General features: G+C 30.9%; 1 protein-coding gene across 1 annotated transcript in view; it reads left to right on the top strand.

Moving 5' to 3' along the window:
* LOC111706753 (cGMP-specific 3',5'-cyclic phosphodiesterase) overlaps positions 1-9,616 on the top strand; it is a gene marked incomplete at its 5' end in the record, with an annotated part of 60,545 nt that extends 50,929 nt beyond the window's left edge. Inside the window, 9 exons of the mRNA XM_023479678.1 lie at positions 1,274-1,381; positions 1,851-1,940; positions 2,174-2,248; positions 2,830-2,927; positions 4,010-4,054; positions 5,150-5,240; positions 6,662-6,754; positions 7,092-7,172; positions 8,987-9,616. Of these exons, the coding sequence (XP_023335446.1) occupies positions 1,274-1,381; positions 1,851-1,940; positions 2,174-2,248; positions 2,830-2,927; positions 4,010-4,054; positions 5,150-5,240; positions 6,662-6,754; positions 7,092-7,172; positions 8,987-9,088 (783 nt within the window). The remainder of the gene's footprint in view (positions 1-1,273; positions 1,382-1,850; positions 1,941-2,173; positions 2,249-2,829; positions 2,928-4,009; positions 4,055-5,149; positions 5,241-6,661; positions 6,755-7,091; positions 7,173-8,986) is intronic.
* Between the last annotated feature and the right edge of the window lie 4,597 nt (positions 9,617-14,213).

Here is a 14,213-nt window from a genome sequence, read left to right as displayed (position 1 = left end):
AAATCTTAAACCCAGGGTTGAAAGCAAAAAACTGTATTATCTCAGCGGTTGAACAAACTAAAGAGTTTTAAAAAGTGGATAAAAATGTAAACGAAAAAAGTACGAATTTAGCGGTTGAACAAAGCTTAAATTTGAGGAAGAAAAGTTGCATTTCTTATTTTTTGACTGCGTAGAGTCTAGGCTAGATCTCAACCGCTCATTCAACCGCTCCCGCTGAGTTTTTTCTAAAAAGTATATATCATTTGTAGAACAGGCTCTCTCTGTCTTAAAATTCTATGCCGACTGCGCGAAACTCCTTTGGGTTTCTGACTCAGGGTCATTGTAAATGAGTTTAATCCAAATGTTGAAAATACCGACATCTCGTGTCCTATCTGCTAGTTTAATTAATCTATTATCTAAATGTATATAGTGTCCTATCTGCTAGTTTCATCAATCTATTATCTAAATGTATCTAGTGTCCTATCTGTTTATTATCATTATTATTATTACTTTTATTATTTTATTTTCTTTCCGCCTATAATAATTCTAAATTTGAAATTTTAACTTTTATAAAGTTCAAAACAGAAAATGAACTAATAATTGAAGTCAACTTCAAAGTTCACCATTTTCAAATATCTTTATTAAATCTTAACTTTTTCTTTTTGTAAAAGTTTAAAATGAAAATTGAAAACATTTTGCAGCAATATTTATGTATCTAGGCTATGATGGTAGTGAAGATGGCAATATTGTCTACAGATCTAGCAAGCTACTAGTGTACTGTACTGTACTGTTTATGTATCTAGGTGATGGAGATAGTGGAGATGGCAATATTGTCTACAGATCTAGCAAGCTACTAGTGTACTGTACTGTACTGTTTATGTATCTAGGTGATGAAGATAGTGGAGATGGCAATATTGTCTACAGATCTAGCAAGCTACTAGTGTACTGTAATGTACTGTTTATGTATCTAGGTGATGAAGATAGTGGAGATGGCAATATTGTCTACAGATCTAGCAAGCTACTAGTGTACTGTACTGTACTATTTATGTATCTAGGTGATGAAGATAGTGAAGATGGTAATATTGTCTACAGATCTAGCAAGCTACTAGTGTACTGTACTGTACTGTTTATGTATCTAGGTGATGAAGATAGTGGAGATGGTAATATTGTCTACAGATCTAGCAAGCTACTAGTGTACTGTACTGTACTATTTATGTATCTAGGTGATGAAGATAGTGAAGATGGTAATATTGTCTACAGATCTAGCAAGCTACTGTACTGTTTATGTATCTAGGTGATGAAGATAGTGGAGATGGCAATATTGTCTACAGATCTAGCAAGCTACTTCGAGAAGAGGGAACGTTTTCTTTCAACAGCTGACGCAGGGGAAATAGATTGGCAGGTAGTAGTTGTATTTTTAGACGGTTTAGTTTGCACCTGTTTAATTTGGTTTGGTTATCGTTTTTGGTTTAGTTTGGTTTGGTTTGCATGTTTAGGTGCAGTATGTTTAGTTTTCTATGTTTCGGTATGCGGGGTTAATAGTGTTTAATTTGGTCTGATTTAAATATGTTAAATTTGGTTTGGTTTAACATTGTTTAATTTGGTTTGGTTAAAGTTTCTGTGGTTCATTTTGGTTTGGTTTGGTTTAACATGGTTTAATTTGGTTCGGTTTAACATTGTTCAATTTGGTTTGTTTTAATATTTGGTTTGGTTAAATTTCGCGTGGTTTAGTTTGGTTTGGTTTGATTTGGTTCCGTTTGGCTTAACATTGCTTAATTTGGTTTGGTTTAATTTGGTTTGGTTTAATTTGGGTTGGTTAAAGTTGGTGTGGTTCAGTTTGGTTTTGTTTATATTCTAATTTTGTTTAAAAGTCTGAGGATAAGAAGAAGTTACTGTGCAGTATGCTAATGACTGCAGCTGATGTTGCGTCCATTGCCAAACCTTGGGAGATACAGCATAAAGTTAGTTTATTATCATTATTATTTTTATTATTATTATTATAATTATCATTATTAAAATTATTATTATTCATGCCATGTTATTATTATTCTGCTTGTTATTATTATTCCTATAATTATTATTATTTTCCTTAATTTTTGTTTTGTTTTGTTATTTTACTCTCATTATTATGATTCTTTTATTGTTGATTTTCCAATTATCTGTGATAAAAAGTGATATGTTTGTTTTAATTAAGTTGGCAAAGCTGGTGGCAGATGAATTTTTCGATCAAGGAGATATGGAAAAGCTGAAGCTAAATATTACACCGATAGTAAGATTTAATACAGCGGGACCCATAAACCTCTGAAGTATAAAGACGACATTTTAAACAATTTTTCTGTGCCTTTGATAATAACGTTTTTAAATTTTCGTAGAATGTGTATGTTAATGCATGGCATACACTGTATGCTGTGTTTTATAATCATTTTACTATTTAAAATCAATTGTCGTCTTCCCTTACCACAGTAGTTTGGGTCCCACTGTGAAATATATTTTATTGCATAACATTGGGTAATTTCTTAGGGAATGATTGTTTGCCCCCCCCCCCCCTCCCCAAGTCTTTTCTACCCACAGTGCTAAAGTAAAACAGGATAAATATTTTTAATTTTGTTAAAAAATAATATTGTTCATGTACAAAAAGCGTTTTCTAGGACAGACCCCATGCATATTGTCTGCGACTAAAAAAGAATAATTCTTTGAAACATATAATTGAGCTTTTTTATTGATGAAAATAATGTTCATGTGTGCACATTTTTCAGAGCAGAATAGGACGGAAAAATCTTGATTTTTTTTCTAACTTAAATCCGACTTTTTTGGCTCTCTGATTTGTAAATTATTTCCCCTTGTGTTTAGGCAATGATGGATAGAGAGCGTAAAGATGAACTTCCCCAAATGCAAGTTGAATTTATTGATCAAATTTGTGTTCCTCTGTACACTAGTCTTTCTGACAGGTTGGACAAAAATAAATTTTTTTTTGCGGATTTTACTGATATTTTGGTTAATTTTTTAATATTAAGTACAATTATTTTCTTATCTTATTCGGTAGAATTTTGAATACGAATACACTTCAAAAATGTTTATTAATTGCTGACTTAATTTATAAAACCTCTTAATGTCAGACGCTATTGATCATAAATAGACTTGGACTTGTATTTGTATTTATGAGATATACTGTACAAGAGATTAAGTTGGCACAAATCTTTTGAAGTTTTGAATTCCAAGTTTTTATTATTGTTGAAACAGCTAAATAATGATTCTGGGGAAGACATTTCTATTTTCAAGAAAATAAACTAGACAAAATATTACAGCAAGCAAATACAATGTACACATAACTTATTTAATATGCTGAAATAGCCTGGGAACCCAGCGTTGCCCAGATTACTAATTGTTATTTTCGCTGTTTGGTTGGTCGTAAATTATGACTTTAGCTATTTTTCCTTATAACAGTCTACCCACTCAATTTAGAATCTCAAAAATAGCTAAGAACATTCCCGTGGTTCACTTGAGTTCCCAATAAAATTTGAGGAAAATCAGTCCCGGGGTTCATGAGTTATGATCGGGCATTTGAACAAACAAATATAGATTACTATTTTATATATGTAGATGTATATTGTACTAGCTTGGAAACCCAGAGTTGCCCAGAGTTCTCTAGTTACTCCCGCCGTTTACCCGCACCTGGTCGGTTTCACCGGGAAACTAAGTTTTTCCTATAAAAGTCGACCAACTTAACTCAACTTGGGAAGCCAGCGTGGCCCAGGGGAGTCATATTTAGTCCCACCAATTACCCGCCCTTTGTCGTAAATTACGATTTTATATATTTTTACCGTGAAAAGTGGACCCACTCAACTTAGAATCTCAATGCCAAGCTTAGAACATTCCCGTGGCTTTCCCGAGTTCCCCAATCAAAATTTGAGGCAAATCGGTCCAGGGGTTTCTGAGTTATGATCGGATAAACAAACAGACAGACAAACAAAGATTACAACTTTAAATATTATAGATTTTATTACATTTTTACGTAACTAATTTTTTCTAGTTTTCCCTGGATTCGGCCTTTGTTAGAGGGTGCTTTAAAAAATAGGTAAAAAATAATCTTCTTCCACCGATCCTCCATTACCCATTAAAAATTAAAATTTTATATCTCTCAATAAAATCAATTTTCCAATTGTGAAACTTCTATTTGCAATTCAGAATGAATGATTTTGCAAAACCGTTCGAAAATAGCTCTGCTAAATAATTTGCAAAATCTAATAAAGACAAAGAATTTAGATATCGTTTTAATTTAGTTTTAGAAAACTATTTCACGTATCAAGTTGAAATCAAGTTAAAATTTGTATTTTCAAAATGTCAATAACAACAAATAAGGAACTTATAACTCGCCTAACACTTTTTTGGTTTATTACACATGCCTACTGCCTAGGCATTTGAAATTAGACGTAATAGACCTTTAATTTTTCAAAATATAAATTCTGAGCTGGGAACTTTAGAATGGTGGGTATGAAGATCAATGCTTAATCCTCTATTTTTCTTAATCTCGAGACAAATCTAATCAATTGTACTTGTATCCTGAAAGTGAATTAAAAATCAAGAAATCAGAGCTGCGTATCAGAAGCCGGGAAATTGTAAATTTTGCGCGCCATTTAAGATGAATATACTGAAACTGGAGGGACTCTCTAATTTTAAAAAACCGATTTTTGATTTTTCTATACTATATCCAGAAAACAGTGGATTAAGAAAGAAATTAAATGTGTCCACATTGGATATTTCGATTAAGAAGTCGAGATTAAAGGAATCCTATTCTAAAGTTTCCAGCTCTGTTAGATCCAATAATTTTTATTTTGAATATTCAAACTATAAAATGACAAGGATATAAGAATAAGAATTAGAGAATTTGTAATGAGTAATCAGATCTTTTTGTTTGTCAGGAGAAATGGATAGATTTGGCTAAGAAGGTGGATATGGGTTTAACATGAATATTAGATTGTAGGGAGAAATGGATAGATTTGGCTGAAAAGGTGGATATGGGTTTAACATGGATATTTGTTTGTAGGGAGAAATGGATAGATTTCGCTGAGAAGGTGGATATGGGTTTAACATGGATATTTGTTTGTAGGGAGAAATGAATTGATTTGGCTGAGAAGGTGGATATGGGTTTAACATGGATATTTGTTTGTAGGGAGAAATGGATAGATTTGGCTGAGAAGGTTGAGATGGGTCTAACTTGGATAGATCATGACACCATTGAACAACCTGTAGAAGATGTAGAGGTAAATACATAATTTAAAGGGACTGCTCAGGAATTATGTAGGATGTAGAGGCAAATATATGTTTAGCGGCGGCTAAATAAAAGACAAAAGTCTGAAAATCAACTAACTATATCTTCGTATAAAAAGTACAAAGAAAACTATATCAAAAATGGCAAGTCTTTTTATATATCACATGAGTTTAGATCAGGGAACTAGTTGCAGATATTACGGCAGAAAGTATGACGACTTGTCCGCCACAGGACTCCCCCCAGAAACCAAGGCGGAGAGACTGAAGGCGGAGGCGAGGTTTCTTGAATAACTCCTTGCTGTTCTATGAGGATTCCTGCGAACAGGAACTGCAGGCTGAGCTTGAAAACGAACCTTCCTGACAACTCGAGGCGGAGCTGAGGCGGATGTATCTGTATTTGGACCCTGAGGGCGGAGGAACAGCTCCGACACTTGGCAACACTTCACTGGAATGGGTGGCCATATTCGTTGGCTAACACACCAAAGAGTCTATCACCGTTTCTAATCTCACTTAAGGAGTGGACTGTGATGAAAACAGGGAGCCCGGCTCACTTCAGAAAAGAGTGCGGTGAGAAAGAAAAAAGTCCTTTTAATAGAGAAAAAAAAAACGTAAAGGAGTATATCACATCAGGGTCACCAGATTTAGCAGTGGCTAAATAAAAGACAAAAGTCTGAAAATCAACTAACTATATTTTCTTATAAAAAGTACAAAGAAAACTATATCAAAAATGGCGACTCTTTTTATATATCACATGAGTTTAGATCAGGGAACTAGTTGCAGAGATTACGGCGGAAAGTAGGACGACTTGTCCGCCACATATGTATGTATTAAAGGGACTGCTCAGGAATAATGTAGGATGTAGAGGTAAATATATATTTTAAAGGGACTGCTCAGGAATAATGTAGGATGTAGAGGTAAATATATATTTTAAAGGGACTGCTCAGGAATATTGTAGGATGTAGAGGTAAATATATGTATTAAAGGGACTGCTCAGGAATATGCAGGAATAGGGTTAAATTCCAATTAGTTTTCCACAGAGTTGGGTTTTATTTTACCAGTTAAATTGGTGGATTTGATTCGAATCAGACTCAACATTGAGACTAATTCTCCAATAACACCAACCAATGTCGGTTTTATTTTTAATGGGCCTAACTCCCATAGTTGACTCTAAGAGCTGGCATCTGTAAATTGCATGACACAAGCTGTAGTCAGCTGATTCATAAGATAGGTCTAAGATTGAGTCTTAAACCAGGGTCTAATTAGGACTCGAGCCGAAGTTTTAAAATCACGGGTTCAGGTTTACTCCTAAATTGATAAATCAATGAAAAATTCGATTAATGACGAATTAAAAATCCACCAATGGAAACAAAATATCTGCCAATTTTTTCATTTTTAATATTTCGATATTATAAAGGTTGGAACCCTGGAAGCTCAGGGTCTAGAACTAACTGTAGAAACGTTTAAATGTAAACAGGATGAAAAAGCTGGCTGCTCTCTTATGAAAAAGGTAAAATATAAAGTAAAATGAAATGTGATTAAGAAATTGAGTCTTTGCCAAAATTTCTCTTTTCTAATTCAAATATATCTTTATAACCCAATGTCATATATCTTAGATATTTCAAACTATAAATTCAGGTTTGTATCATAAGATTGTAAAAATAAAGGTATTAGAATATTTGAGTTTGTGGCAAAGACACAATTTCTTTCAAGCCTTATGAAACTGCTATGACGAATATGAAATGAAAGTACGCCATAGCTAAGTATAATTGATTAAAACTGGTTTGGAAACTAAGTGATTACAAAACATTAGGGGGATGAAAAAAATTTTGTTTTTATATATTTAGAGATCTTTCCGGTCTCTGAAAAGCCCTGTTAGGCCACCAGTTGGCTTCTTTAACAGGAAACATTCTACGCGGCATCCCAAGGTAAAATTTTTTATACATGATTATTTTTAAACATAAAATCTATTTTTTTTTTCAAGATTGTCTCTCCTTCAGTGGTTCTCTTTAAAATAAAAACAAAAAATAATTCTTTTGGTTTTGAAATTTTAAAAATGTTAAAGCTTCGGGCATAGATTTATATTGAGTTTAAAACCAAAACTGATAAATTAATAAACTATTGAGGAGTTTCGCTCTTTACAAGAAAATAATGTAGTTTGTGAGAAAAAATAAGTTTTTCTAATTCTTTAAATATCTAACTCTCTCCAACAAACTCCATGAAAATATTGGAAATTAAATTTCTAAAGATTTAAGTGGTTTCTAATTATAAGTTAATTATCAAGGTTTTGGGAAACTTACTTTTTAATTCCAGTAGCTTTTTACTTTATTAAAGTTTATAAATTTATTTATCATGATATTTCACTTTTTAACTTTTCTCATTTCAGCATAGAGTTAATAGAACATAAAAGTTAATTATCTGAATTTGAAATTTTGTAAAATACCTCAAAAATTCCCTTGCTGTCCCAGTTTAATATGGTTTAGTGGAATTTAGTTTGATAAAAAATAAATTTGACAGAATTATAAAAACACTAAAGAAGTAAACAGCAACCGTACAGGGGAAATAAAGTAGTTTTTAAAACTACGTTCTGAGCTGAAAACTTTAGAATGGTGATTATCAAGATCAATACTTGTTCTCCTCTCTTTCTTAATCTCCAGATTAAAAAATGCTTGTTCTCCTCTTGTTATTAATCTCCATATTAATTAACCGATCGGGATTAAGGATATCCCATTCTAAAGTTTCAGCTCAGAACACTTTAAAAACAGTTAAAATATTCACAAACTACAATATCCTGAGCAACATGCCAAAAGACGAATAGAATTCAACTGTTTACTAATTACCTCTTTGGAAATCAAGGTTGTAAAATAAGGTTAGATACTCTGAATGCGATCCAATATAGGTTAAGACGACTTTTATTATAATGCCATTACTCATTGCTAAGTGTTTTTTAAGAATAGTAAATTTTTCGGCTTTCTTGATATAAACAAACTCCAAAATTAAAAACTTGAATTAAAATTGCATTTTTAGCGTCGAACTGGTTAGCTCAATCAATATTTGTTAAATGTGATGATTTTTAGTTACGTGTCAGTGGAATGTAGAGTGGCCATTGCAAAAAAAGACGACATTTACCTACATTGAAGCGTATCTAAAGTATCTATTTAACTGTCGCGTGTATACAAACTTGGTGGGAATGGGGAACTCTATAATGCATGTCCCTCATATTTATCAACATTCAACATTATCTGAATTAAAAGAGTACACTGTCAATGTATTTTGTCCTTTTCTTGAGGTCTAATAGTAAGGACATATACAGGGTGTCCCAAAAAACATGGGAATTCAGTGACGAATTTGATATCGTCTTTGTTATGAATTAGCATTGTAATACCTAATTTCAAAAGCCATAATATTATTATGTCTGCTAGAGTTTATTTTATGAAAAGGGAAAAAGACTGTAAAGATGTGTCTATAATGTCTCCGCAAGATGAACAGGGAAGACGGACAAGTTTACTCGTTTGTATACTGCAATTTTCTTATTTTACTAAGTACAACTGTATGTAGTCAAAACATAAACAAACAAATTTTGAACATAGCAGACGAAACTCTTACAGATTACAGCTTTCTCAGTAGGTATCACTATACTAAATCAAAGAATTATTTGAAAAGACGATATCAAATTCATCACTGAATTCCCATGTTTATTGGGACACCCTGTACAACACCATTTTGTATTATTTTTTTTCAGAGTTTGGGTGAATCTGAAGGTGGTAGTTTAGACAGACAACATTCCCCAGATGGAACAGACAACAGTTCTAATATTGTCCTCAGTAAAGTTGAACAAGTTTAGACAACATTCTCCAGATGGAACAGACAACAATTCTAATAATGTCCTCAGTAAAGTTGAACAAGTTTAGACAACATTATCCAAATCAGAGTTGAGGCATGAATAATGCATGAGAATGCTCATTGAACAAGTTAAAAACATTTTAGTCGTGTTCATGATAAATTGAACATTGACAACAAAAGCTGGAATATTTTAAAAGTTAAATGTTTTCTTATTTGTCATCCATATGTGAGGTTTCTATGAAAGCACAAGTAAACAAAACTTAGTAATTTTTTATTAATAACAACAAAAAACTTTAATTTCAACTTGAAAATTTCAGCGACTGAACTTATTCCACTTTATTTTTTTGACCTCTGTATTTTTGTCTGAATCTCAAATTTGACCTTATTATGTGAAACAAAAAATCTTATCATTATATAAGAAAATCTTATCATTATGTAAGAAAATCTTATCATTATATAAGAAAATCTTATCATTATATAAGAAAATCTTATCATTATATAAGAAAATCTTATCATTATATAAGAAAAGCTACTTCTCTAAAAAATTAATATTGTAAATAAAAATTCAATTTTATGTATCTAGATATATTTTTCTGTTTAATTGATGTTAAAAAATAACAAAAACGAAAGCAGTGATAAAAGATGTTTTAATAAATGTAAACATAATTGGAAAATTTAAATGCATCGATAGTGAAAATAATTCTTCAAGAATAAATTCATATTCTGAGTAAATCCTGAAATTTAGAAGCAATCATATATGTTTAAATTAAGCCGAATAAATGTAAAATATATTAATGTTTCAAAGCCCTGTAAATTATTCAACTCTATGTATTGTTCTAAAAAAGTGTAAAAAAATACTGGAAATTTTTAACATGTTTTGTTGTAAACTAAATATGATTTTTAAATCTTATAAATCTTGAAATCTAAAATCTATATTCTGTCACTGAACTGGACAGCAGGAGACATCACTGGCACAACTGTGTGACCTCGTAGCTCCTGTGCAAGAGAAAAGCAGGTTTATCCAGTTATATATTAGAAAATCAAAACATTTTTCTTCTTCTCAAAAGCTCTTCAATAAGGGGAGTTAAGATTGAAAATATGTAGATTTCAATATTACGTGAAATTTACTTTAGCTTGACTTGAAAACTTTATAATTTAAGCTTTACCTACAGAATTTGAAAACTGTGCCAAAATTTCTAAATAAAAAACGTAAAGAAAGCTAAAAGGGGGAAGGGGGTTCTAGACAAATATAATTAATTATATGGCATGCATGAAGAATAATATTATATAAATTAAAATATAGATTTTAAAATCTCAAATTTGTTTTTATTTCTTACTTAAGATTGTTCTATACATAGAATGTATTATGCTTTTAGGGCGCTTCGCGCCCATCTTCTATTCCAATTGTGAACATGTTCTCTTTTTGTGAATTGTAAAAAATAAAATCGCGGGTTTAAAAACAGACAACGAATTTTCAAAATTTTCAAAATTTACAAAAATAAAAACTTTTAGCACATTTTTTTTGATTTTGGTCATTCATAAATGTTCCATGTGGTCACGCGAGGTACCACAAGAAATTTGGACCCGATTGTATACATATAGATGTATGTACTCGTGATTTAACGTATGTACTTATTTCTATGTTCTATTACAAGTGTAAAATAAACTTATGTACTTGACTATGTACTGCTGCAAGTGTAAAATAAAAATAATGTACTTTTCTCTGCACTTTTACAAGTGTAAAATAAACTAATGTAATTGTACTCTGTACTGTTACACTTACAAGTGTAAAATAATTAATGTACTTTATTCTGTACTGTTACAAGTGTAAAATAAACTAATGCTCAATATCGTATTTCAAGTTAAGGTTGAACAATAGAAAAGAATAATTATGTGTTATTTCGGAGCCAATTTTCCTTGAATTTCATAGAGAAAAAATGAGAGAATACGAGGGGCATGTCCGAACCACAGAGGTATCGTCGTTTTATCAGCTTAAAATATGTGTTTGGCTCTGACGGTTTCCTCAATTGTATCTGCAACAGATACGCACAATTCAGTTTTGGAGAGAACCCATGCAATTGAAGATAAACATGGATCAGATAATACTTCAGGGGACCCTTGTGAATCAGATGTGACACTCAACCAATGGCAAGTCATATATTTCGAAATTTTCTAAAATTAAAATGTTGTTCCAGGGTAAGAGAAAATTAGAATGGGTATTGAACTTCAAACCAATTAATTGATTCCGCACTAGAATTAATTTTTATTATTATTTAGACATTATTTTTCTTGATGTTGCATTGATAATTTTAATCAAAAACATAATTTAATGACTGATAAAACTCAGTAGTAAGATTATATACATAAATTGGATAATTGTAAGCCTGGCAAATTAAATGAAGAATGGATTTGGTTTAAATAAATGATATTTACACGCATAATGAATAAGCAAGAAAATACTTTATTTAGATTTAATTGTTCAAGTTTTTTGTAAAAATCCCATCTTAAATAATTAAATTAAGTATCGAGTTCATATTGATGTCAGTAAGTCGATTATTGAGTTAACTTTGATTGCATACTAGCGACATCTTTGGTTTAGTTTGTAAACTATTGTTTTTTTTTATGGTTAAATATTTGAGTTTCGCGGATTTTCAGTTTTTAATTTCGCGGATTTTCAGATTTCAATGTTCTTCTTACGTGCGAGACTTATTGAAATATGAAATTAGAAAAAAAGTAAATAATTAAAATATCAGTGGCCGAATTTTAAGAATTTGAGCCGTGGTTTAAATTTAAGCCGCGGCTTAATTATGATTGGTTTCACTTAAAATTGTACCAAATGTTTCAAGATTTAAGCCGGCGCTCAATTTAAACCGGGTTTTGGCGGATTTAAGCCGCGACTTAAATTCTTTAAATTCGGCCTCTGGAGATCTAGGGGAAAGATTTAATTTTAAAAAAGGTTTAGAAAATTAATTTTGAAAAAATGGTTTAAATTACCTTATATCTGATCCTACATGACCCCCAACATTGACATTAACCATTTAGATAGAAATATTTAAATACTTCTAAAAGAAAATAAAAGCTTCGAAACATATTTAGATTAAAACGGAGTTTCAAAGGAAATGGTTTTTAAATTGATAACCAAAATAACAATTTAAGTTTGTATTTCAGTCAGAAAAAGCGATGGGCAATAGCTAGATTTGTTTTACAGAAACTTTAAATATTTTTAGACTTTTGAAAGGTGTTACAACAATGAATTATCAAATATGCAAATTTGTTATCCTAGGGGAAAATATTAGGCAAAAACAAACCAAAAACGATCATTTTTGCCTTGTAATTTCTTATGGGGTAACAGAAAAAAATAATAAATATACTGAACAAAAATAAAAACCACTTGAAAGAAAACCTAATTTAATTTAATTGCGCTATGAATAAGGAATGGATCCAAAAATTATTTAGAAGAAAGGTTATATTTCAATTTTACATATAACGTGAGCTTCATAATTTGAAATTATTCAAATTAAAGCTAATTTGTAACCTAAGATAAACAATTAGAGATCATATTTTATCTGACAAAGTTGATTATTTTTGGTAATTTATCCAATTTTTGTTAAAAATATGAAGCATAGATTTTGTTCTTAAACTATTATTTAAATTATATCAAATATTTAAATAACAAACCCTCTTTCACCCCTCTCCCCCACAAAATAAAAACCCACCTCACTTCAGTAAACAGAGCTGAAAACTTTAGAATGCTATTTCTGCTGGGGTAGTTTATAGCCAGGTTTGATGTCCAAATATGACAAATGATACATCTTTGGAAACCTCTTGTGCTATACTTTTAGAATCTGCAAAAAAAATGCAAATTTGCAATAATTGAGATTTTGTTGCAAAATAAAGTTATATAGTAAAAATTTTTGAAGAAAAATGTGCAAAAAAATGATGAAATATACATTTTTGTAAAGCACTAGACCATGCCATTTCAAATATGCAAAATAGTTTGCAAAATTTTAAATAACCTAGTGTGTAATCAAGAAAAACCAAAAATATATTTCCTTATGCCATAGGCTTTCCAAAAAGCTAAAAATTATGCAAATCTTACAATTGAAAATGGGTCAAAACAAAGCGTTAGTTTGCTACAAGAAAAAGTAGTCATTCAGACAGTGTGCCTGAGGATTCAGGCAGTTAGTATAAAATCCCGGTTTTAGCCGGCCTAAAGGGAGGGCTTTGGGTATTTAGGAAAAGTCAGAAAATTTTAACAGCCTTAGACCAATACTTTTTGAGTTATGTATAAAAATTGCCCCCCCCCCCCACTAGCAGGATTACGGTTAAAAGTTAGATTTGAGTTTACGGATTTGTAGTTTTTAATTTAGGGGATTTTCAGTTTTCAAATATGCTTTTATCATCCAGGATCATTTTGAGTGAAATGTGTTTAAAATAGTTGTTTATAAGGTCACTATTTTCATTTTCTAAATATATTTAAATTTTTAAGCTATTGGTAAGACAATTTAGTTAATGCAACATGATATACACATGGACTTATTGGAGCATTGTAACAATAATTTAATTTCATCTAAAATAATCTTTTAGCTTTTTAATTTAAAATCATGACTATTTTGTAATCTGAGATGTACAATTTTTGTAGCAAATATCCAATAATTCATAATTTTCAATTTTTCACATATTCCAGATTGATGCTTGGCTTAGAAAACTTTTCTTTTTGATGGGACACTAGGCAATCTCGTTTTCTAAACTTAAACAAGAAGATTTAGAATATTTTGTAATCTAGTGTACCATGTCATGACGTCACTTAATATGTATTATTATTTATTCATGTATAATAATCTGAAAATAATTATTATTATCCAAGCTCTGTTTGCAACCTTGGGGGGGGGGGGGAGATTTTTCAAATTTCAAGTTTACGGTTTTTGATCAAACAAAATTCTGGATTGAAATTTCAAAAGTTTGCGACATCAGGTTACAAAGATATATGGTGTAAGACAATTATAATTTGTGTTAAGTAATCAGTTCCTTTATCCACCATAGGTACAAATTCATAGATACTTTTAAATAATGAATTTTGCCGTTTTTATTTGCATAATTTTATTTAAGTGGGGAAGGGGGGCGGG

The sequence above is a fragment of the Eurytemora carolleeae genome, unplaced genomic scaffold (genome assembly GCF_000591075.1).
Source record: "Eurytemora carolleeae unplaced genomic scaffold, Eaff_2.0 scaffold716, whole genome shotgun sequence".
Classification (NCBI taxonomy): Eukaryota; Metazoa; Arthropoda; class Copepoda; order Calanoida; family Temoridae; genus Eurytemora; species Eurytemora carolleeae.
This window is presented reverse-complemented; position numbering and strand designations above follow the sequence as displayed.